Source organism: Panthera leo, chromosome A3, assembly GCF_018350215.1.
Source record: "Panthera leo isolate Ple1 chromosome A3, P.leo_Ple1_pat1.1, whole genome shotgun sequence".
Taxonomy (NCBI): Eukaryota; Metazoa; Chordata; class Mammalia; order Carnivora; family Felidae; genus Panthera; species Panthera leo.
This window is the reverse complement of record NC_056681.1, coordinates 87,869,858-87,892,570: the sequence shown is the minus strand read 5'-3', so window position 1 is coordinate 87,892,570 and position 22,713 is coordinate 87,869,858. Positions and strand designations below refer to the sequence as shown.

At 44.1% G+C, this 22,713-nt stretch overlaps 1 protein-coding gene across 7 annotated transcripts in view; it reads right to left on the bottom strand.

Moving 5' to 3' along the window:
* DYSF (dysferlin) overlaps positions 1-22,713 on the bottom strand; it is a 224,646-nt gene that overhangs the window by 188,019 nt on the left and 13,914 nt on the right. For all 7 annotated transcript variants that reach the window (XM_042932648.1, XM_042932652.1, XM_042932650.1 and 4 more), the window contains exons 2-3: positions 5,853-5,908; positions 4,835-4,926 (exon numbers count right to left, since the gene is read on the bottom strand). In XM_042932648.1, coding sequence (XP_042788582.1) covers positions 4,835-4,926; positions 5,853-5,908 — 148 coding nt within the window. The remainder of the gene's footprint in view (positions 1-4,834; positions 4,927-5,852; positions 5,909-22,713) is intronic.

Genomic DNA, 22,713 nt, shown 5'->3' with positions numbered 1-22,713 from the left:
GGCAGGTGTTCTGACCCCATGGAGACTTCTGCTTCCATGTGCATGTTTACCAAATATTTAAATCAAAGATATACCTACATTAATTCATTTCCACTGAAAAGACATTCTCTGGAACAAATTAAATTAAGTCCATTGAATTTGTTGATGTACTTTCTATACAGTGCAATTAACTATTTCCTTTTCCTTCAATCTTTATTTCTATTTGACTGAAATTAGTGCCAATGGTAACAACTATTTTCTGTTTAAATTTCCCAAACTCAGATTTGGCTCAAAGACTTTTTTTTTTCAATTCTTTCGTTCACATCAAGCTCTATCGAATATAGCTCCTTTCTATTTTGAGTTTTCTCTTACAGAATTACTTCTATTATGGCCCATTTTCCCAGGTCAGTGTTTATAGTTACCAACAGGATTCTTCATTCCCTTTTACATTCCCTTCGCGATTCTACCCATGTGCGGTTTTAGCCATAAGTCTTTTGTGGTGACTATTTCCACCAATAATTACACACATACACTATTACAAGAGTGACAGTTTATATTTCTTTCCTAGCTAATCCATGAAAAAATTGAGAGTACCTTAGGGGCACCTGGGTAGCTCAGTCAGTTAGGCATCCGACTTTGGCTCAGGTCATGGTCTCACGGCTCATGGGTTCGAGCCCCACGTCGGGCTCTGTGCTGACAGCTCAGAGCCTGGAAGCTACTTTGGATTCTGTGTCTCCCTCTCTCTCTGCCCCTCCCTGCTCACACTCTGTCTCTCTCCCTCTTTCTGTCTCTCTCTCTCTCTCAAAAATAAACATTAAAAAAGTTTTTTTTTTTTTTAAATTCAGAGTACTTCCTTCCTTGCCAGTTCAACCTTGAGTGCACACTGGCCTCCCCTGAGCAGTTACAAGAAGCGCTGAGGCCTGCACCCCACTCCAGAATTTGCTGTGGAGCCCAGACACTGATCTCTTTTACAGCTCCCACATCATGCTAATATGCAACCAGGGCAGGAACACTTTTGTAAAACTCTAGAGCTACACTGTCCAACACTGTAGCCACTATGAGCCCCACACCAATGGTGGGGTGGGGGGGGGCTCTCTGCTGCAGCACAGAATGGGTTTTGGATCCTGTCTCCCTCTCTCTCTGCCCCTCCCCCCCCCCCACACACACACACTCTCTCTCTCTCTCTCTCTCTCTCTCTAAGAAATAAATAAATAGAGGCACCTAGGTGGCTCAGTCAGTTGAGCATCCAACTTTGGCTCAGGTCATGATCTCACAGTTTGCGGGTTCAAGCCTCGCGTCAGGCTCTGTGCTGATAGCTCAGAGCCTGGAGCCCGCTTTGGATTTTGTGTCTCCCTCTCTCTCTGCCCGTCCCCCATTTGTGCTCTGTGTCTCTGCCTCTCAAAAATGAATAAATGTTAAAAAAAAAAAACTTTTTAAAATAAATAAACATTAAATTTAAATTGATTAAAAGTAAATAAAGTTTAAGGTTCAGTTCCTCAGTTATACCAGCCAACACAGAACATTTCCATCATCCCAGAAAGTTCTGTCAGGCAGCACTGGTCTGGACTGAGATGAATGGCTCTCCCCCTGGGCTGCACAGCAGAAATACCTAATTCCTGGGAGTTTGTAACGACACCCACAAGGCACGGATATAGATAAAAGCTGTAGGTGATGCTATTGTGTTGCTCGGATTAGGAACCTCTCGGCCGAACATCCCAGTGGTCAGAGCAGCCAGTCAGGGATCAGGGTCAACACCTCTGCAGTGTCCCTCTGAGAAGCCCAGAGCAAACAAGAAGTTGTTCAGTGCAGCCTGAGACAGGAGTCCAGGACCTCCAGCTGGGCTTTCAAGAGCGTCTCCTATCCATAGGAGTGGAGTTTCCCTTTCTCTGCATTTCAAACCCGGTTTCATTAACACAAAGTTGGCCCGGCCCCGTAGTTGGCTCTGGGGTCCCTCGGGCTCAAGGTGGGTGGGTGTTGAGCAGCCAAGAGGCTCCCAGCCTCCATTCCTGTCCTGAGGCATGGAGGCTCCCTGAGCTCCCACTCCAGGCCAGCAGACCAGTCAAGGCCACCCCAAACTGCCAATAGTCATGAGGGGAAACACAGCAGTACCAAATGCCCCTCCAACAGCTTCACCCTTAAGCACCTCACAGTCCGGCGAACTGCTATGGAGGCTGCATACCCCCACTGGCTGCTATAAGGAAGCCAGAATTCCACTATTTCCACACATGACCATGTGGTTTGGGCAATCTCTGAAATTCTTCAGATGTGTACGAATATAAGTTTAAATTTAAATTTAGTTTAATTCAAATTTAATTTTTAATTGTTACAACTACAAAATTAAGACACGTTTGGAAAACTCAAAACCTACATGCAAGTATAAGAAGTTTCTAGCAAATTGGGAAGTTTTGAAAATTAGCAATTCTGCAAATTGATATTTGAGGAACTGATTTCTAGCCCTGGCCCTACAGTAAACTGGTTCAGGGAGCCGGCTTCCCCCTGGGAGCTAGAGGACACACAGAGGGGCCAACGAGAAGGCCCCAGGGTGCTGTAGAGCCGGCCCGCCATGTGGGGCACTGGCCTCGTGTCACCCAACCTGGCCCTTGAATTGATAAAAAATATCTTCACATCCCCTGCTCTCAGGTCTCCTTCATGATCTCAGAAATCTCCCTACAGGGCCTGTAAAATGCTGAATATGATCACAAAAATGAAACATGCATTTCCTCCTGCGTGTCTTGCAGTAACCAGACCGTCCCACCTTTGCCTCACTAAGCTCTCTCAACTCCAGCATCATGAGGGAATGGAACTCTCCAGAAGGGTCCAGCACTGGCCGGGGCCTTCTAGGAGCCTCTGACCAAGTGACTACGAGCATGCTGCAGACCTGCCTTCAAGAATAGCTCTGCCAGGGGCGCCTGGGTGGCTCAGTCAGTTGGGTGTCCAACTTCAGACTGTGATCATCAGACTGTAATCTCACAGTTTGGGAGTTTGAGCCCCACGTCAGGCTCATGCTGTCAACATGGAGCCCGCTTCAGATCCTCTGTCCCCCTTTCTCTCCCCCGATTGTGTGTGCTCTCTCTCTCAAAAATAAACATTTTTTTTAATTTAAAAAAAGAATAGTTCTGCCATCACCAGCCTTTAAGAAAAGCACCCCATCTCTCAAAGCCACAGTCTCCCCCTGTAATGACTATCATTGTAACAGTAGTAACCAACTGATTAAAAAAAGATCTTGTATTATAAAGACTCAGCACAGGGCCAGACACTCAGCTCAGCCCTTGGTAAACATCAGCTGTTGTGCTTTTGCTATTATTATCCTCAGCCTAGTATCTGAGAATTCCTCCCAATCGGGTCCCGCGGCTCCTTCCTCACTGGACCGCATGTGTCATGTGACTGAGTCCCACCTGTGAGGCTTTAGCCTGACTGTCTGCCATACCCAAATGCCGGAATGCCCTCCCTTCTTCACCCCCCAAAGCCTTAGAGTCAGTCTGTGAGGCCCTCTTCCAGAAAGCCTTCCAGGACTGTCCTGTGCTCAGCGTTACTCCCTCCCGCACCTGCAGATCCACCATTCACACTTATTAGAGGCTGCATTTTCTCCACAGAATGTCTGTGTTGGGGTACATTAGCATGAACTGATTCCAGCCCCTGCCCCCCATGCAGATGGGGTAGAGGTCCCAATGAAAGTGCACCCACCCTCCGCGCACATACCATGCCCTGCACCCATGACCAGCAGAGCCACAGAGAGACTGTGGCAGTTGGGTTTTCTTCCAAGCTTCTTAAGATTTCAAACGTTCCAGGTGTTTTGCAGCCTGAGACCCTCGTTGGCCTTCCCTAGGCCTCTCAATCCTCCCTCCTTCCCTCTCTCTCCTCTCCCACCCCAGGGTAACACAACCAGGCCTCCCAGGCCTTAGACACTGGCTGACCCAGTTCCCAGACAAAGGCACCCCTGTGAGCAGATCACAAAACAGCAAGCTGATGCTTCAGTAAATGGCACCAAGAGCAGGAACCCACTGCTGTCAGCACCTAACACAGCTGTACCCTGCCATGCCCGGCAGGGATGTTGAACCCTACCTTCACAGTCAAGGCTAAGGGGCCTCACAGGCTGCATCTCTCAGACCACCTGACCCCACAGTGAGCAGAGCCATCAGTCTGCATGCTCAGTTGGTCTTGCCCGCCCCCTACACTACCACCAGCATATATAAGGCCTGGAGCTCAATAACAGGAGAAAGGATCCACTGCCCGCCTGTAAAGAGCCTGCTTTTGCCTCCACAACTTTGCTCCTCTACTGCCCCTGCCTGGAAACCCTCCACACCACATACATGAAACAAGAGAAAAGCCTGCCAAAGGGAGGTATGCAGTCACTACAAACCTTTACTATCTTTTGGCGTCTAAACCACAAAGCTCACCTCACATCCCTCCTCTTCCGTGAAGCCTTCCTTGAGAACTCCCTGCTAGCTGCAGCTTCACTTTGCCAGTCCGTCTGCTGGGGTATGTGCCGGTGCCCTCACCAGCCTGGACTGGGCGGGGAGAGGTGGCCGCACCCAGGCACCCCTGGGCTAGAGCAGGACACTGGGAGCCTTTTCCTCTCTGCTCCCTGGGGCACAGGCTGTCTTCACAAACATGTACACATCTGATTCGAGCCCATCTCCCTTCCCTGGAGCCTGCTCAGCTTTCAGATTTACCCCTGGCTGAGTTCTTGAGACTACAAGCAGGCCCCTCCCGACAGCTACCATTGGCCCAAGCCCACAAAAGGCAGGTCTTCAATAAATGCTAAATGGAAACATTAGCTGCAGATTCTGGAGTCTATGTCCACAACAAACCTACCTGTGCCTTCAGGGCACAGAGTCACCCTTGCCCACCTCACCTGTTCCTTCCCATTGTCTCATGGTCTTTGACCACCACATGAAGTTCAGAGCTCTGGTCCAAAGGGATGCCCTTGAGGTCCCACTCAAAGCCCTGGAAGAAAAAGAGGACAAAAACATCTTAACTGGTGGCCCCCTAGGAGAAGAGACTGTGTCTGGTTCACCCTGGTCCCCCCCCCCCACGACACTGAGCAGACATCCATGAAAAATGCTGGTGGGTGGGTAGATGAATTAGTAAATGAATTAATACACGAACAGCAGGGCTCCAGAGCTTCAGAAGAGGCAGTGAAAGCCACAGGCAGCAGAAGAGAGAAGGAGGTCAGGCTCCCATGGCCCCTTTCCCCCAACTCAATTCCACCAATCACTAGGAAGTCAAGCCAGAAGCACAGCTGGGGAAAATCAAGTGACCCTGCAGGGTCCTCAGAGACCAAGATCAATGTGCTCATGTGGAAACCGGGCCCCTCATGGGCAGCATGAATTAGTACCACACGGAGAACGCCCATCCAGAGGACCTGGGACTCTCTTCAGAGCAAAGGTACCCCTGTGCATCCCAACCCCATCCACAGAAGGCATCCAGAGCTTCCAAAGGACCACCAGGGGGCCATGTGCAGGGAGATGGTAGAGGTCCTGGTTTATCAGGGAGGACTGTGGGGAGGAGGTAGGCTTTGGGCAGGAAGAACAGCTGGCGTTAGGGAGACGAGGCAGGCCAGAGAGCCCCTAAACTATCTGGCTGGTAGTTCTGTGTGGATGGCTAGAGCTGAGAGGAATAGAAACAAAAGACATCGCACTCCTCCCCATGCCACACCCACATCAGAGGAGATGGTTCTATCTCCCTGGCGGGCCATGCCATCAACCCTCCTCCCAGGAGGCAAGCAGATTTAGTTGACACACTGGACCAGCAGCCCCTCCCCTCCTTGACAATACCACTGAGAAAGTCACCTCCTGCACAAGTCCCTAGATTGTCACTGCAGAGACGGTGACAGTAGAGCAAAAAAGAGGGAGAATGGAAACCTTATATACCTCATTCCATACGGGGTTCACACTGTTCTTGATGACTTTGGTTCTCTTCTTCACCCCTATGAGAGACACAAAGGGACAGTGGAGAGACAAATCTTTTTAATGCCTGGCTGGATATCATGTCTCCTTCTACATTGACTCTGTTGAGATGTCTTGTTTTGGTTGACATCTAGGAAGAAAATCCAACCAGATATATAGTTGTAAAAGAAAGTGTATTTTAATAAATTTTCAGATCATTGTGGATATCCTTCTTTGACACTACACCAAAAATTCAACAAGTAGTATTTCTTGAAACAAGGTAGATGAACATTTTGTAGTCTATTACATTGAAATCCATTGTTCTGTCTTGTACTTTGAATGAATATCTTACCCATGCGTGATTCTGTAATATCTTGCCTCGGTTATTTGGAAGGTTTCTGCTCACTGAGTTATGTAGACCTTCCAAATATTGACACATTTTAGTATATAATACCAGAAAAATCACATTCATTAATATTACCATCCATCTCATCAAGAAGCTGAAAGATACAGGTTTTCTAAGATTCCAATTCTGGTTTGAAAGCTCAAATTTTATGATTGGCAACAAATAATAAATGTCTGCTTGAGGTGGAAAGTTCGCTCATTCATTTTCTTTTTTTTTTTTTAATTTTTTAAACGTTTATTTATTTTTGAGAGACCGAGCATGAGCGGGGGAGGGTCAGAGAGAGAGGGAGATACAGAATTGGAAGCAGGCTCCAGGCTCTGAGCTGTCAGCACAGAGCCCGACACGGGGCTCAAACTCAAGAGCCGTGAAATCATGACCTGAGCCGAAGTTGGACACTTAACCGACTGAGCCACCCAGGAGCCCCTCACTCACTCATTTTTAAGAAAATGTCTGTCGGGGCGCCTGGGTGGTTCAGTCAGTTAAGCATCTGTCTTCAGCTCAGGTCATGATCTCGCTGGGTTTGTGACTTCAACCTCCGTATCGGGCTCTGCGCTAACAGCTCAGAGCCTGGAGCCTCCTTCAGATTCTGTGTCTCCCCCTCTCTCTGCCCCTCCCCTGCTCATGCTCTGTCTCTCTCTGTCTCTCAATAATAAATAAACGTTTAAAAATTAAAAAAAGAAGAAGAAGAAGAAAGAAAATGTCTATCAAGTGCCCAGGTCTGAAAAATCAGTTTGCCAGTCATTCTTTCAAGTAAAAAACAGTATTACGTTAAGAAAAAGAAACTGGCTAATTCAGCTTACAACTTAAGCAGCCATACATGTGCTTTTTCTTGTAACAACTATTTTTCAGCATGTAGCAGATGTGTTCTATGCATACTTCTGTTTCAACACCCAAAATATTACAAACACATGTACTTAGGGATCTAGTTTAATAAAATTAATAATTGTACTGCTTTATCAAGGACATTCTTCAACAAAACTGGCTTTATTTTTAACTGCAAATACATAAGGGTGAGGAATACAATGCCAAGTACAATGTGGCACCAAGGCCTTCACTAGTATTAAGGCACCAGCAGTTTTACCTTCCGTTGTACCATTAGTGCAAATATCAACACAGTTAAAAAGGCACATATCATCTTTGGGTTATTCTGAAAATAGTTTTAACCTTGCTGACCTGCTCAAAGAATCGTGGGTATTCCTCCAGGAGTCCCTGTAACACACTTGAAGAAACTCTTAGGAAATTCATTGAACATTTCAGCCTCTGTTTCCTCATCTATAAGGTCATAATAATACCTCTTCATGGGGTTTTGTGAAAACTAAACAAGATAGTATGAGTGAGGTTCCTGGCACACAGCATACTCATTACATACGAGGTTCATTTCACTTCCTCTTCCCCCATGCCCCACTCAGATTCATCGAGTGAACTCCTACTGATTCTTCAATACCCAGCTCAGTTGTCAATCTCCCTTGTCTCTCCCGGACAGAGATGGTTGCAAGCTGTGATCACATATCAGAACACATATATGTGTTTCTATGTCTCTCCTCAACTGGACTGTGAGCTTCAGAGGGGACACCATGCCTTACTCATGTAGTAACCCTAGTGTATAGCAAGGTAATGGAGTAATGAAGTGCTGAATAAATGGGTCTTTTCTTTCCCAATTTGGCTCCAAGTTAACTTCATCACCAGGGGATAGAACTACTGTTCTCAAGGAATGCCATAAGACTGCATTAAGAGTAGGAGAGTATGTCAGTGGACAAAGGGGATGAGAGGAGTCACAATGAGAAGGAGGAGATCTGGGAGGGGCAAGAGTTATCTTCTCAAACCTGCCCTGGCTGAACCATTCTTGAGGGCCATGTTGGTATGTCTCCATCAGTGAGACACAGCTTTGGAGTCATTCAAATAATAGCTACTGCTGCGTGACCTTAGCTAGAACTTATGACCTCTCTAGGCCTTAGCTCCCTTGGTGGTAAATTGATAATAAGAAGAATGTTCACTTCAGGGGTACCTGGGTGGCTCAGAGGATTAAGCATCTGACTCTTGATCTAGACTCAGGTCATGATCTCACAGTTTGTGGGTTTGAGTCCCATCATCAGAGCCTGTTGTCATTCTGTCTCTCCTTCTCTCTGCCCCTCACTTGCTTGTGCTTTCTCTCTGTCTCTCAAAATAAATAATTTTTTTTAAAAAAAGAAGAAGAATAAGAATGCTCACTTCATAGAGTTTTGAGGAGATAAGAGATTCTATCTAAGTGTCTATTTTCCTTCCCCTATCAACTCCCCATGACCTGCAAGAGTAACATGGAAAAATCCCATCTGCAGCCACTCTTGAGTCATCCACTTGGAAACATTTCCTGGTGCTCCTGGTGCTCCTGGTATTAATTGAACAGTGTCCATGTGCCAAGCCCTGTGCAAAGTGTATTTCAAGCATTTCCCACTTCCTGCCTTCCCTAAAGATGAGGCGAACAAAGGCTCTCAGTGAAATTTCACTAAGTATGGTTAGAAGGACCAACGCTAAGACTCTCTGAGTGACATTAAGGGAGGGTCACTGAAGGGCACTACAGCCCCTAAGAGGTGCAGGAAAGAAGAAACCTTAAGCCAGTACAATCACATGACTTATAGATGGCAAGGAAAGGGAAGCATGCTGCTAATTAGGAAACAGTTAAGAAAACAGTTCCTTCCTTATCATAGATTTAGACCTGTCCTGTCCTTGATAATTAATTTTGGCCTTGAGAGATGTGGCTCTACATGCATAATGTAACAGATTCAATAGTTAAAGATACAGGAGAGCCCACAGGTCACGTTGAGGTTGGGGACAGGGGACCACGTCCTCTCCCTGGATTGCTCTGCGGAATTGGAGGCCAGCAGGCCTCCATAAGAATCATGTTGTAGCTCCAGGGTATTCCTCCAGACCGAATGACTCAGCGAGAAGGAATAAATGTACAATGGGAGGACTCTTCTGTTCCCCATGAAAAATCTTCACTTGTTTCCCCAGGCCTACCTACCCCAACTTTTACCCAAACCAGAGCCTCCCATTGCCATAGGATAGAGTTTTCAAACTGCTCATTGGGACCCATTAGTAGGCCATGAGATCAACTGAGTGAGTTGGCCAGTATGTCTTTTTAATGACAGAATAGACTAGAAAAGAAAATATCAGAGTACATCTTTCACTGGGTTATGTATTCACATACATATTTATATGTGTGTATTATGCCTTTTTAAAATGTTTATTTATTTTTGAGACAGAGGGACGGGGTGGGGAGGTGGTAGAGAGAGAGGAAGACACAGAATCCAAAGCAGGCTCCAGGCTCTGAGCTGTCAGCACAGAGCCCGACAAGGGGCTCAAACCCACAAACCATGAGATCATGACCTGAGCTGAAGTTGGACGCTTAACCAACTGAGCCACGTACACACCCCTGTCTTGATATAAAATATAATTGTTGTTGTGGATCACAATCCAAAAATTTTGAAAATAATGCCTTAAATGAAGGTTGTCAGAGAAGAACTGAAGAACAAAGAAATCACCATCTTGGGTCTCGAGTGCCGAGAGCCAAGGTGTGTGACAGGAATGAGGTAGGACACCATCCTGGTCCTGGGTTAACTCTGGTAAAGACCATGGCTGTGGGAGGGAAGCTGAGGAGTCTCAGAGACAGAAGCAGAGCAGAGGTAAGAAGACCGCCTATCTTGCCCCATCCAGTACCTGGGGCCACCTGGCTAAGCAATCTCCCTTGGTGGGAGCCTCCAACATCTCCTGACAGCCAAGCATCAGGCATATCCATGGCCTCACATGAGAAGCCACATCACTACCCTTCTGCTCACCACCTGGTGAGGTCTACCTGTCAGTGGCCAGGGAGCTGTCTCTCCAGCAGTCTGGGCTCCAGGTCTCACTCATATCTGTAGGCCCATCTTGTGGGGACAGGCTCCTTTCAGTGATCAGGATGCTTGTTAGCCCCAGGGCCTTGGACACCCACAGGGGTTACGGGGTGCTCCCTGACATCTGGCAGAATCAGGTGGCAATCTCCCAGTAGTCCCACCTCCCCACAACACGACTGTAAGGTCATGGCACATTTGGGAAGCAGACAGAATGCTTGTTTTCGTGACACTGATGACAATGGAATCTTTAGGGCTATTGGGATCATACAGAAGACAAACTCTAAAGCAGGGGTTTTCACTGAGGGTACACTCAGTCTGTAATTTGGGAGGTTTTTATGACTGGTGAAGGAGGGTTTAAAGAAAAGCTAAGAGATACTGATCCATTTCCCAACGCATCTCAAAGACATCAAGGCCCACATGTCCATTGACAGATGAATGGATTAACAAAATGTGGGATATACAAACAATGGAATATGATTCAGCCTTTAAAAGTAAGGAAATTCTGGGGCATCTAGGTGGCTCAGTCAGTTGAGCATCCGACTTCGGCTCAGGTCATGATCTCACGGTTCATGAGTTAGAGCCCCGCATCGGGCTCTGTGCTGGCAGCTTGGAGCCTGGAGTCTACTTAGGATTTTGTGCCTCCTTCTCTCTCTCCTCCTCCCCCCCTCACACTCTGTCTCTCTCTCCTTCAAAAATAAATAAACATTTTTTAAAAATTTATTTAAAAAGGAAGGAAATTCTGAGGAACCCTTTTGCACTGCTGGTGGGAATGCAAATTAGTGCAGCCACTCTGGGAAACAGTATGGAGGTTCCTCAAAAAATTAAAAATAGAACTACCCTACAACCCAGAAATTGAACTACTAGGTATTTATCCAAAGGATACAGGAGTCCTGATTTGAAGGGGCACATATACCCCAATGTTTATAGCAGCGCTATCGACAAGAGCCAAAGTATGGAAAGAGCCCAAATGTCCATCAATTGATGAATGGATAAAGAATACAATGGGGGGGCACCTGGAGGGCTCAGCCAGTTAAGCGTCTGACTCTTGGTTTCGGCTCAGGTTCATGGGTTCGAGCCCCGCATCAGGCTCTGCACTCACAGCACAGAGCCTTCCTGGGTTTCTCTCTCTCCCTCTCTCTCTGCCCCTCCTCTGCTCCCTCTGTCTCTCAAAATAAATAAACTTTAAAAAAAATTTAAGAAATACAATGGAATATTACCCAGCAATAAAAAAAAGAATGAAATCTTGCCATTTGCAACACTGTAGATGAAACTAGAGTGCATTATGCTAAGCAAAACAAGTCATCAGGGAAACACAAATATCATATAATTTCACTCATATGTGGAATTTGAGATACAAAACCGATGAACGTAGGGAAGGGAAGCAAAAATAATAAAAAAACAAAGAGGGAGGCAAACCATAAAAGACTCTTAAATAGAACAAACTGAGGGTTGCTGGTGGGGTGTTGGATGGGGTGATGGGCTAAATGGGCAAGGGGCATTAAGGAGGACACTTGTTGGGATGAGCCCTGGGTGTTATATATAAGTGATGAATCACTAAATTCTATTCCTGAAATCATTATTACACTATATGTTAACTAACTTAGATTTAAATTTTTTAAAAAAAGGAGGGAAATTCTGACAACACTACCACTTGGATGAACCACAAGGACATTATACCAAGTGAAAACAGCCAGTTACCAGGGACGTGAGGAGTTCTTATTTAATGGGTTGAGGACCATTACAGAGTTCTGGGGATGGATGGAGGAGATGGTTGCACAACAATATAAAAGTACTTAATACCACTGAAGTGCACACTGAAAGATGATTAAGATGATAACTTTTATGCTATGTGTATTTTGCCGTATCTTTTCAAAAAGTCCAGGTGTGAGACAGTGAGGACACAAAGGCTATGGGTCTCGGGCACACTGACCAGCAACTAGGTGGGGAAGAGAGAAGCGGGGAGAGCAGAACATGTCTCAGGTTCTGACAAGGATGCATGGGTGGCTGGTGGTGCCATTCACTTAGAGAGGGAGCAGAGAGAGGGGTGGAGTTAAGACGGCGGAGAAGTAGGGGGACCAGGATTTTCCTCGCCCCTCAAACACAGCTGGGTTGACATCAGGTCCCTGGGAACACCCGGAAAATCAATCTGCGGAGTGGCAGAAGGATCTCCACAGTTGGAGGGAGACAGCTTGGCAGGACTGGGGTGCATGTATGTGAATTGGGGGAGAGAAAACAGCAAAGGCCCGGAGGGGAGGGAACCCCTTCTGTGCAGAGACAAAAGAGAGAGAAAGAGAGAGGGCGAGTTTGCCCAAGAGGAAAACCTCTCCAGACCATGCACTGGGAAAAGAGAATTCCAGAGAGTACCAGTTTCTGTTTTGCAAACAGACTTAGGAGCTGAAACTCAGAGGTTCCTAAAGTGAGCGACTTTCTCTGGAGTAGAGCCGGGAGCCGTGTGTGCGCACTCCTGGGCCAGAAGGAGCCCACCCTGGGGGCGCTGTAGCCATCTCAGGGGTACACTAGGAGAGAACAGTCCCCTTCCTTGAGTACTTTGGGAAGAGGGTTTATTGCCTCCTCAAGGACGAAAGGCTCTGCAGGTGCCAGCCAAAGGCCTTTTATCAGCAGGGCTGAGTGGCCTACGCCAGAACAGGGGCGGGGCGGGGGGGGGGGGGGGTCCTTTAACACATCAGGTTTTGAATCCCAGCTGAGCCCCTAGGAGGCACAGGAGACTGTGGAGCAGGGCAAGCCTACTGCCCCTGAGCAACGTGGTTTGAGACACCCAGTCCGGGGTAGAGAGACTGGGGTGTCACCATTTTTCTCCCCAACACCAACACGGTGGGGCTTCAGGGAGCAGCACAGCAGCCCCCAGTGGAAGCAGGATCTGCTTACACCAATCCCCGCCCCTCCATGCCTGCTAATTGCTTCTCTACCAGGGCGGGACTGACACTGACCCACCCAGCCAGCCTCCCCTCCAGACCAGAAGAGCCACTGGTCCCAGGAACCAACAGACAATTGGTTTTTGTTTGTTTGTTGTTGTTGTTTTTGTTTGTCTGTTTTTCTTTTCTTCTCTTTTCTTTTTCTCTCTATCCTCTTTTTCTTTTGGAATCGGATTCATAGTTTCTGATTTGTTTTTGGTCAATTCTTACTGTGTGTGTGTGTGTGTGTGTGTGTGTGTGTGTGTGTGTGTGTGTGTTGTTTGACCAGGCATTTTTACTCTATTCTTTTTACACATTTTCTTTCTCTTCTTTATTTTCCTTTCTCTTTCTCTGGATTTAACCTTATAGTTTTTTTAATGTTTATTTTTTGAGAGAGAGCACAAGCAGGGGAGGGGAAGAGAGGGGGACAGAGGATCTGAAGCAGACTCTGCACTGATAGCAGTGAGCCCAACATGGGGCTCAGACTCACAAACCACAAGATCATGACCTGAGCCAAAGTTGGGCACTCAGCAAACTGAGCCACCCAGGTGCCCCATAGCCTTATAGTTTTTTGATTCTCTGTTTGGTCTTCTTTTCTCCCCTTTCATTTTTCTCTCTTTATGGGATCAGGGTCCCGCCTTGCTTTTTCCTTTTTTTCCAGGGTTAGTTCAACAAACAAATCACAGCACACCTGGTGGAAGGTCCAAACAATCCACCACTACAAGCAAGGAAGAGCTTTGCAGAGGACAGACCAGTGGAATAGAGCAGCCAAAAGGCAACAACAGAGTGCATGCAACATACACCAAAAACACTTCCTGAAGTCGCAGCCCTGGACAGTGTATGACCCCTTTTTAATATAATAGTACTCGCAGGTACAGGACACATAGCAAGCTATTAAAATATGCAAAGGACAGAAATTAGCCAAAATGACAAAACAGAAGAATTCTCCCCAAAAGAAAATTTAGGAAGAAATCACAGCCAGAGAATTGCTCAAAACAGTTTTAAACAATATATCTAAACAAGAACCTAGAATAACAATCATAAAGCTAACAGTGGGGCTTGAAAAAAGCATAAAAGACAACAGAGAATCTATTGCTACAGGAATCAAAGACCTAAGAACTAGTCATTATGAATTAAGAAATTCTAAAATGAGTTGCAAAATAAACTAGATATGGTGACAGCTAGGATGGAAGAAGCAGAGGAGAGAATAGGTGAAATAGAAGATAAAATTATGGGGGTGCCTGGGTGGCTTGGTCGGCTAAGTGTCCGACTTCGGCTCAGGTCATGATCTCACGGCCCGTGAGTTCGAGCCCCGCATCGGGCTCTGTGCTGACCGCTCAGAGCCTGCAGCCTGTTTCAGATTCTGTGTCTCCCTCTCTCTCTGCCCCTCCCCCTTCATGCTCTGTCTCTCTCTGTCTCAAAAATAAATAAACATTAAAAAAAAAAAAGAAGATAAAATTATGGAAAATGATGAAGCTGAAAAAAAGAGGGAAAGGAAATTACTAGATCATGAGGGGACAATTAGAGAGCTAAGTGATTCCATGAAATGAAACAATACCCATATCATAGTAGTTCCAGAAGAAGAGGGAGAAAAAGGGCAGAAGGTTTATTTGAACAAATTATAGCTGAGAACTTCCTTAATCTGGAGAAGGAAACAGACATCCAAGTCCTAGAGGCACAGAGAACTCCCTTCAAAATCAACAAAAACAGGTCAACACCATGACATATCATAGTGAAACTGGCAAAATACAAAGATAGAGAATTCTGAAAGCAGCTAGGGACAAATGGGCCTTAACCTAAAAGGGAGGCATAAAAGGGTAGTAGCAGACCTATCCACTGAAACTGGGCAGGCCAGAAAGGAGTGGCAGGAAATATTCCATGTGCTGAATAGGAAAAACATGCAGCCAAGAATCCTTTATCCAGCAAGGCTGTCATTCAGAATAGGAGAGATAAAGGCTTTCCCAAACAAAAACTAAAGAAGTTCATGACCACTAAACCAACCCTGCAAGAGATCCGAAGGGGGACTCTGTGAGTACAAAGTAGCAAAGACAACAAAGGACCAGCGACATCGCCACAAGCATGAAACCTACAGATAACACAATGACACTAAATCTGTATCTTTCAATAATCACTCTGAATGTAAATGGACTAAATGTCCCAATCAAAAGACATAGGGTATCAGAATGGATAAAAAAAAAAACAAAAAAAACCAAGATCCATCTATATGCTGCCTACAAGACACTCATTTTAGACCTGAGGACACCTGCAGATTAAAAGTGAGCGGATGGAGGGGTTCCTGGATGGCTCAGTTGGTTAGGCATCCAACTCTTGGTTTCAGCTCGGGTCATGATCTCATGGTCTGTGGGTTTGAGCCCCACATTGGGCTCTATGCTGATGGTGCAGAGCCTGCTTGGGATTCTCTCTCTCTCTCTCTCTCTCTCTCTCTCTCTCTCCCTGCCCCTCCCACATCTCTCTTTCTCAAAATAAATAAAAAATAAAACCTTTTAAAAAATAAATAAATAAAAGTGAGGGGATGGAAAACCACCTATCATGATACTGGACATCAAAAGAAAGCCAGAGTAGCCATACTTATATCAGACAAACTAGTTTAAAACAAAGACTGTAACAAGAAGTGAAGAAGGGCATTATATCATAATTAAGGGGTCTATCCACCAAGAGAGCTAACAATTGTAAATATTTATGCCCCAACAGGGAGGAGCCCAAATATATAAATCAATCACAAACATAAACAAACTTATTGATAATAATACCATAATTGTAGGTGACTTTAATATTCCACTTTCAGCAAAGGACAGATCATCTAGGCAGAAAATCAATAAGGAAACAACGGGGGTGCCTGGGTGGCTCAGTCAGTTAAGCATCTGGCTCTTAATGTCAGCTCAGGTCACGATCTCCCGGTTCATGGGTTCAAGCCCCATATCAGGTTCTGCCACTGACAGTGCAGAGCCTGCTTGGAATTTTCTCTCTCTCCCTCTCTCTCTCTCTCTCTCGGTTCCTCCCCCAATTGTGCACTCTCTCTCTCTCTCTCTCTCTCTCTGTCTCACACACACACACACACACGCACACTCTCTCTCTCTCTCTCTCTCTCAAAATAAATAAATAAACTTAAAAAAATAAGGAAACAATGACTCTGACTGACACATTGGGCCAGATGGATTTAACAGATATATTCAGAACTTTTCATCCAAAAGCAGCAGAATACACATTCTTCTCAAGTGCACATGGAACATTCTTCAAAAGAGATCACATACTAGGTCACAAAACAGCCCTCAACAAGTACAAAAGGATTGAGATCTTACCATTCATATTTTCAGATCACAATGCTATGAAGCTTGAAATCAACCACAAGAAAAAAATTGGAAAGCCCCCAAATACATGGAGGTTAAAGAACATCCTATTAAAGAATGAATGGGTCAACCAGAAACTTAAAGAAGAAATTTAAAAATACATGGAAGCAAATGAAAATGAAAACACAAGTCCAAACCCTTTGGGATGTAGCAAAGGCAGTCCTAACAGGAAAATATACCACAATTCAGGCCCATCTCAAGAAGCAAAAAAGGTCCCAAATACACAACCTAACCCTACACCTAAAAGAGCTAGAGAAACAGCAGCAAAGAAAGCCCAAAGCCAGCAGAAGAAGGGAAATAACAAAGATTAGAGCAGAAATAAATGATACAGAATCCAAAAAACAGTAAAACAGTTCAATGAATCTAAGAGCTGGTCTTTTGAAAGAAGAAAAAAAATTGATAAACCCCTAACCAAACTTCTCAAAAAGAGAAAAGACCCAAATAGATAAAATAACGAATGAAAGAGGAGAGATCACAACCAACACCACAGAAACACAAACAATTATTAGAGATACTATGAAAAATGAAAAAAAAAAAAAAAAAAAAAGATATGCCAACACACTGGACAACCTGGAAGAAATGGACAAATTCCTAGACACCCACACACTACCAAAACTCAAATGGGAAGAAATAGAAAATTTGAACAGACCCATAACGAGCGAGGAAATGGAATCGGTTATCAAAAATCTCCCAACAAATAAGAGTCCTGGGCCAGATGGCTTCCCAGGGGAATTCTACCAGACATTTGAAGCAAAGTTAATACTTTGCACCTGGGTGGCTCAGTCAGTTAAGCATCTGACTTCAGCTCACGTCATGAGTTCACAGTTTGTGAGTTCGAGGCCCGCATCAGGTGAGCTGGAGCCCCACTTTTCTCCCTCTTTCTCTCTTTCTCTCTCTCTGCCCCGCCTGGGATTGGGATTCTCTCTGTCTCTCTCTCTGTCTCTCTCTCTCTCTGCCCCTTGCTCACTTGCACCCTCTCTCTCAAAAAATAAATAAAAATAAAGCAGAGTTAATACCTATTCTTCTCAAACTGTTCCAAAAAATAGAAAAAGAAGGAAAGCTTCCAGATTCATTCTATGAAGCCAGCATTACCTTGATTCCAAAATCAGACAAAGACCCCACTAAAAAAGGAGAATTACAAGCCAATATCCCCGACGAACCTGGATGCAAAAATTCTCAACAAGATACTAGCAAATCAAATTCAACGGTACATTTAAAGAATTATTCACGATGGCCAAGTGGAATTCATTCCTGGGCTGCAGGACTCATTCAATATTCGCAAATCAATCAATGTGATACATCACATTAATAGAACAAAGGATAAAAACCTTATGATCCTGTCAATAGGTGCAGAAAAAGTATTTGACAAAATGCAGCATCCTTTCTTAATAAAAACCCTCAAGAAAATCGAGATGGAAGGAACATACTTTAACATCATAAAAGCCATCTATGAAAAGCTCACAGCTAATAGCATCTTCAATGAGAAAAAAATGAGAGCTTTCCCCCCTGAGATCAGGAACACAACAGGGATGTCCACTGTCACCACTGTTGTTTAACATCGTGTTGGAAGTCCTAGCCTCAGCAATCAGAAAACAAAACAAAATAAAAGGCATCCAAATTGGCAAGGAAGAAGTCAAACTTTCACTCTTCACAGATGACATGCTACTCCGTTGGAAAACCCAAAAGACTCCACCAAAAACCTGCTAGAGCTGACACATGAATTCAGCAAAGCCGCGGGATATGAAATCAACATAGAGAAATTGGTTGCATTCCTATACACCAATAATGAAGCAACAGAAAGAGATATCAAGGAATTAATCCCATTTACAATTGCACCAAAAACCATCAAATACCTAGGAATAAACCTAACCAAAGAAGTAAAAGATGTGTATGCTGAAAACTATAGAAAGCTTAAGAATGAAATTGAAGAAGACACAAAAAAATGGAAAAACATTCCATGCTCATGGATTGCAAGAACACATTTGTTAAAATGTCGATACCACCCAAAGCAATCTACACATTCAATGCAATCCCTATCAAAATAGCACCATCATTCTTCACGGAGCTAGAACTAACAATCCTGAATTTTGTATGGAACCACAAAAGACCCAAAGTAGCCAAAGTAATGTTGAAAAAGAAAACCAAAGCTGGAGGCATCACAACCCCAGACTTTAACCTATATTACAAAGCTGTAATCATCAAGACAGTCTGGTATTGGCACAAAAACAGACACATATAGGGGCACCCGAGTGGCTCAGTCAGTTAAGCATCTGACTTCGGCTCAGGTCATGATCTTGTGGTCCATGAGTTCAAGCTCTGCATTGGGCTCTGTGCTGACAGCTCGGAGCTTGGGGCGGGCTTAGGATTCTGTGTCTCCCTCTCTCTCTCTGCCCCTCCCCCACTCGTGCTCTGTCTCTCAAAAATAAATAAAGCTTAACATTTTTAAAAACAAAAACAAAAACAGACACATATATCAATGGAATAGAATCAAAAACCCAGAAATGGACCCATAGATGTATGGCCAACTAATCTTCAACAAAGCAGGAAAGAGTATCCAATGGAAAAAAGACAGTCTCTTTAGCAAATGATGCTGGGAGAACTGGACAGCGACATGCAGAAGCATGAACATGGACCACTTTCTTACACCACACACAAAAATAAATTCAAAATGGATGAAAGACCTAAATGTGAGGCAGGAAACCATCAAAACCCTAGAGGAGAAAACAGGCAGCAACCTCTGTGACCTCAGCTGCAGCAACTTCTTACTTGACATGACTCCAGAGGCAAGGGAAATAAAACCAAAAATGAACTATTGGGACCTCATCAAGATAAAAACTTCTGCACAGCAAAGGAAACAATCAACAAAACTAAAAGGCAACTGACAGGGGGACACCTAGGTGGCTCAGTCAGTTGGGCGGCCAACTTTGGCTCAGGTTATGATCTAGCAGTTTGTGGGTTTGAGCCCCACGTTGGGCTCTGTGCTGACAGCTCAGAGCCTGGAGCCTGGTTCAGATTCTGTGTCTCCCTCTTTCTGCCCCTTCCCCACTCGTGCTCTGTCTCTTTCTCTCTCTAAAATAAATAAACATTAAAAAATTTTTAATAAACAAATAAATAAATAAAAGGCAACTGACAGAATAGAAGATATTTGCAAATGACACATCTGATAAAGAGTCAGTATCCAAAATCTATAAAGAATTTACCCAACTCAACACCTGAAAAACAAATAATCCAGTGAAGAAATGGGCAGAAGACATGAATAGACACTTCTTCAAAGAAGACATCCAGATGACAAACAGACACATAAAAAAATGCTCAACATTGCTCAACATCAGGGAAATACAAATCAAAACCACAATGAGATACCACCTCACACTGGGCAGAATGGCTAAAATTAACAACTCAGGAAATAACAGATGCTGGTGAGGATGTGGAGAAAGGGGATCTCTTTTGCATTGTTGGTGGGAATGCACACTGGTGCAGCCACTCTGGAGAACAGTGTGGAGATTCCTCAAAAAATTAAAACTAGAACTACCCTATGGCCCAGTAATTTCACTACCAGGAATTTATCCAAAAGATACAAAAATGCTGATTTGTAGTGGAGCAAATACACCCCAATATTTGTAGTAGTGTTATCACAACAATAGCCAAATCACGGAAAGAGCCCAAATGTCCATCAACTGATGAATGGATAAGAAGATGTGGTATAGGGGCACCTGAGTGGCTCAGTTGGTTAAGCATCTGACTTCATCTCAGGTCATGATCTCGCAGTTCATGGGTTCAATCCCCTGCTCATGCTCTGTCTCTCTCTCTCAAAAATAAATAAACATTAAAAAAGGGGAAAAAAAGAAGATGTGTTATATAAATATACAATGGAATATTACTTGGTGATCAAAAAGAATGAAATCTTGCCATTTGCAACAACATGGATAGGACTGGAGGGTATTATGCTAAGCAAAATAAGTCAGTCAGAGAAAGATACATATCATATGGTTTCACTCATATGTGAAATTTGAGAAACTTAACAGATGAACATAGGGAAAGGAAAGGAAAAATAATATAAAAACGGAGAGGGAGGCAAGCCATAAGAGACTCTTAAATACAGAGAACTGAGGTTTGATAGGAGTGGAGGAAGGGATTAAATAGGTGATGGACATTAGGGAGGGCATTTTTCGGGATGAGCACTGGGTGTCATATGTAAGACATGAATCACTGGGTTCTACTCCTGAAACCAAGACTACACTGTATGTTAACTAACTTGAGAATAAAAAAATAAACTTTAAAAATTTTTAAAAAAGAAAGAGAGCAGAGAAGAGAGGAAATGGGGTGTTCTGGACTCCCAGAGAGAGAGAGACAGGCTGTCTCTGCCCATGAGTCAGGTGACAAGACTTACTGTAAGAAGCTTCCTGGCAGCTTAAGATTGTGCAAGCAGCCTTGATTATTCAACAAGTATGTATCGAGAACTTGTTCTGTTTTGGGTACTCGGTTGCCACTTCATTAGACTATCCATCGTACAAAGAGCATGATAAAGATTCAAAGTATCAGGACAAAACCAGAAGGCAATGGCAACTGAAAGGAGAAAAGATAGCCCTGGCTTCCACTGAAGGAAGATCTGCTTTACTTGTCAGCACAGATACCCTCTTACAAAAAGGAGGGTAGGTAGATATACCGGCTGTGATAGAATGTACTCTGAGAGGGGTACACTTTAAACCCAACAGGCCAATTAGAACTGGGGACTATACCTGAAATATCTATGACAAAATGTTAATATCCTTAATATATAAAGAGCACTTGCAACTAATTAAGAAAAAGACAACCCCCACAAAAAACTGGGCAAATTAAAAAGCAATTCAGTAAGAGGGGCACCTGGGTGGCTCAGTCAGTTAAGTGTCTGATTCTTGATTTCAGCTCAGGTCATGATCTCACAAGTTCGTGGGATTGAGCCCTGAATCTGGCTCTGTGCTGACATCACAGAGCCTGTGAGACTCTCTCTCTCTCCCTCTCTCTCTTCCTTCCTTCCCTCTCTCTCTGTCCCTCCCACCATCCCTCCCTCTCTCTCCCTCTCTCTCTCAAAAATAAACTTAAACTTCTTAAAAAAGCAATTCAGTAAGACATAAATGCAAGTAAGTAATAGGTAATAACATTGAAATATCACAAATACTATTTGAACCTAAGAAATGGTTAAAGATGATTGTTAAAGCATGATAATGTTTTGTGTTAGCAGGATTATAGGGAAAAAAGTTTCATACTCAGCTAATGAGAGTGTAACACTGGTATAGATGTTCAGGAAAGCAATTTGGGAAATGCAGCAAAGCCTTACACGCATCTCTCTAACCTCTGACACAGACAACAGCAACGCCACTTCCAGTGTTTACCCAAAGGGAATAATTAAATATGTTAATAAAGATTTAATCAACTGGGGTACCTGGGTGGCTCAGTTGGTTAAGCGACTGACCTTGGCTCAGGTCATGATCTCATGGTTCGTGGGTTCAAGCCCCACATCGGGCTCTCTGCTGTCAGTGCAGAGCCTGCTTTGGATATTCTCTCTCTCTCTCTCTCTCTCTCTCTCTCTCTCTCTCTGCCCCTCCCTGTGCTCTCTCTCTCAACAATAAAGAAACATTAAAAAAAAATTTTAAATGAAACAAAATAAAATAAAATCAAGCTTCACTGAAGCATTAGCACAGCCATTTAAAAAAAGATTTAATTACTAGGATATTTCTCACAGTGACAGTATAACTTAAGACACGGATATAAATATAAAAAAATTGATATAACTGAAATATACATCAATAGGGGGTTGATGAACTGAATTAGCGTGCACCCATGTAATAAAATACTATGCAGACATTTTAAAAAGACATGTAAAGGATTATTTACTGACAGAAAGATGCCCCTGGTTCATTGTCAAGTGAAAATGTAAACATTCAAACATTTGAAAAAAGATATCTGAGATGGGATTATCTCTAGAGAGGAAGGCAAGGGATCTGGGAATTGTGATGGAGGGGTGAGACTGGCAAGGTTCTGTTCCTTGTCCTGGTAATACACACGGATAGTCCCTTCCCCATTTATTCATTAAAGCTGGGTGTCTCAACCTTGTCACTATTAACGTTTGAGGCTGGATAACTCTTTCTTATGGGTATTGTGGGCCAGTCCTATACACTGTAGGATATTTAATAGCATCTCTGGCCCTTTCCCACTCGGTGGTAACAACCCAAAATGTCTCCAGACATTGCCAAATGTGTCCTGAGGAACAAAATCACCCCCAGCTGAGAACCAGTACATTAAAGCATACATTTA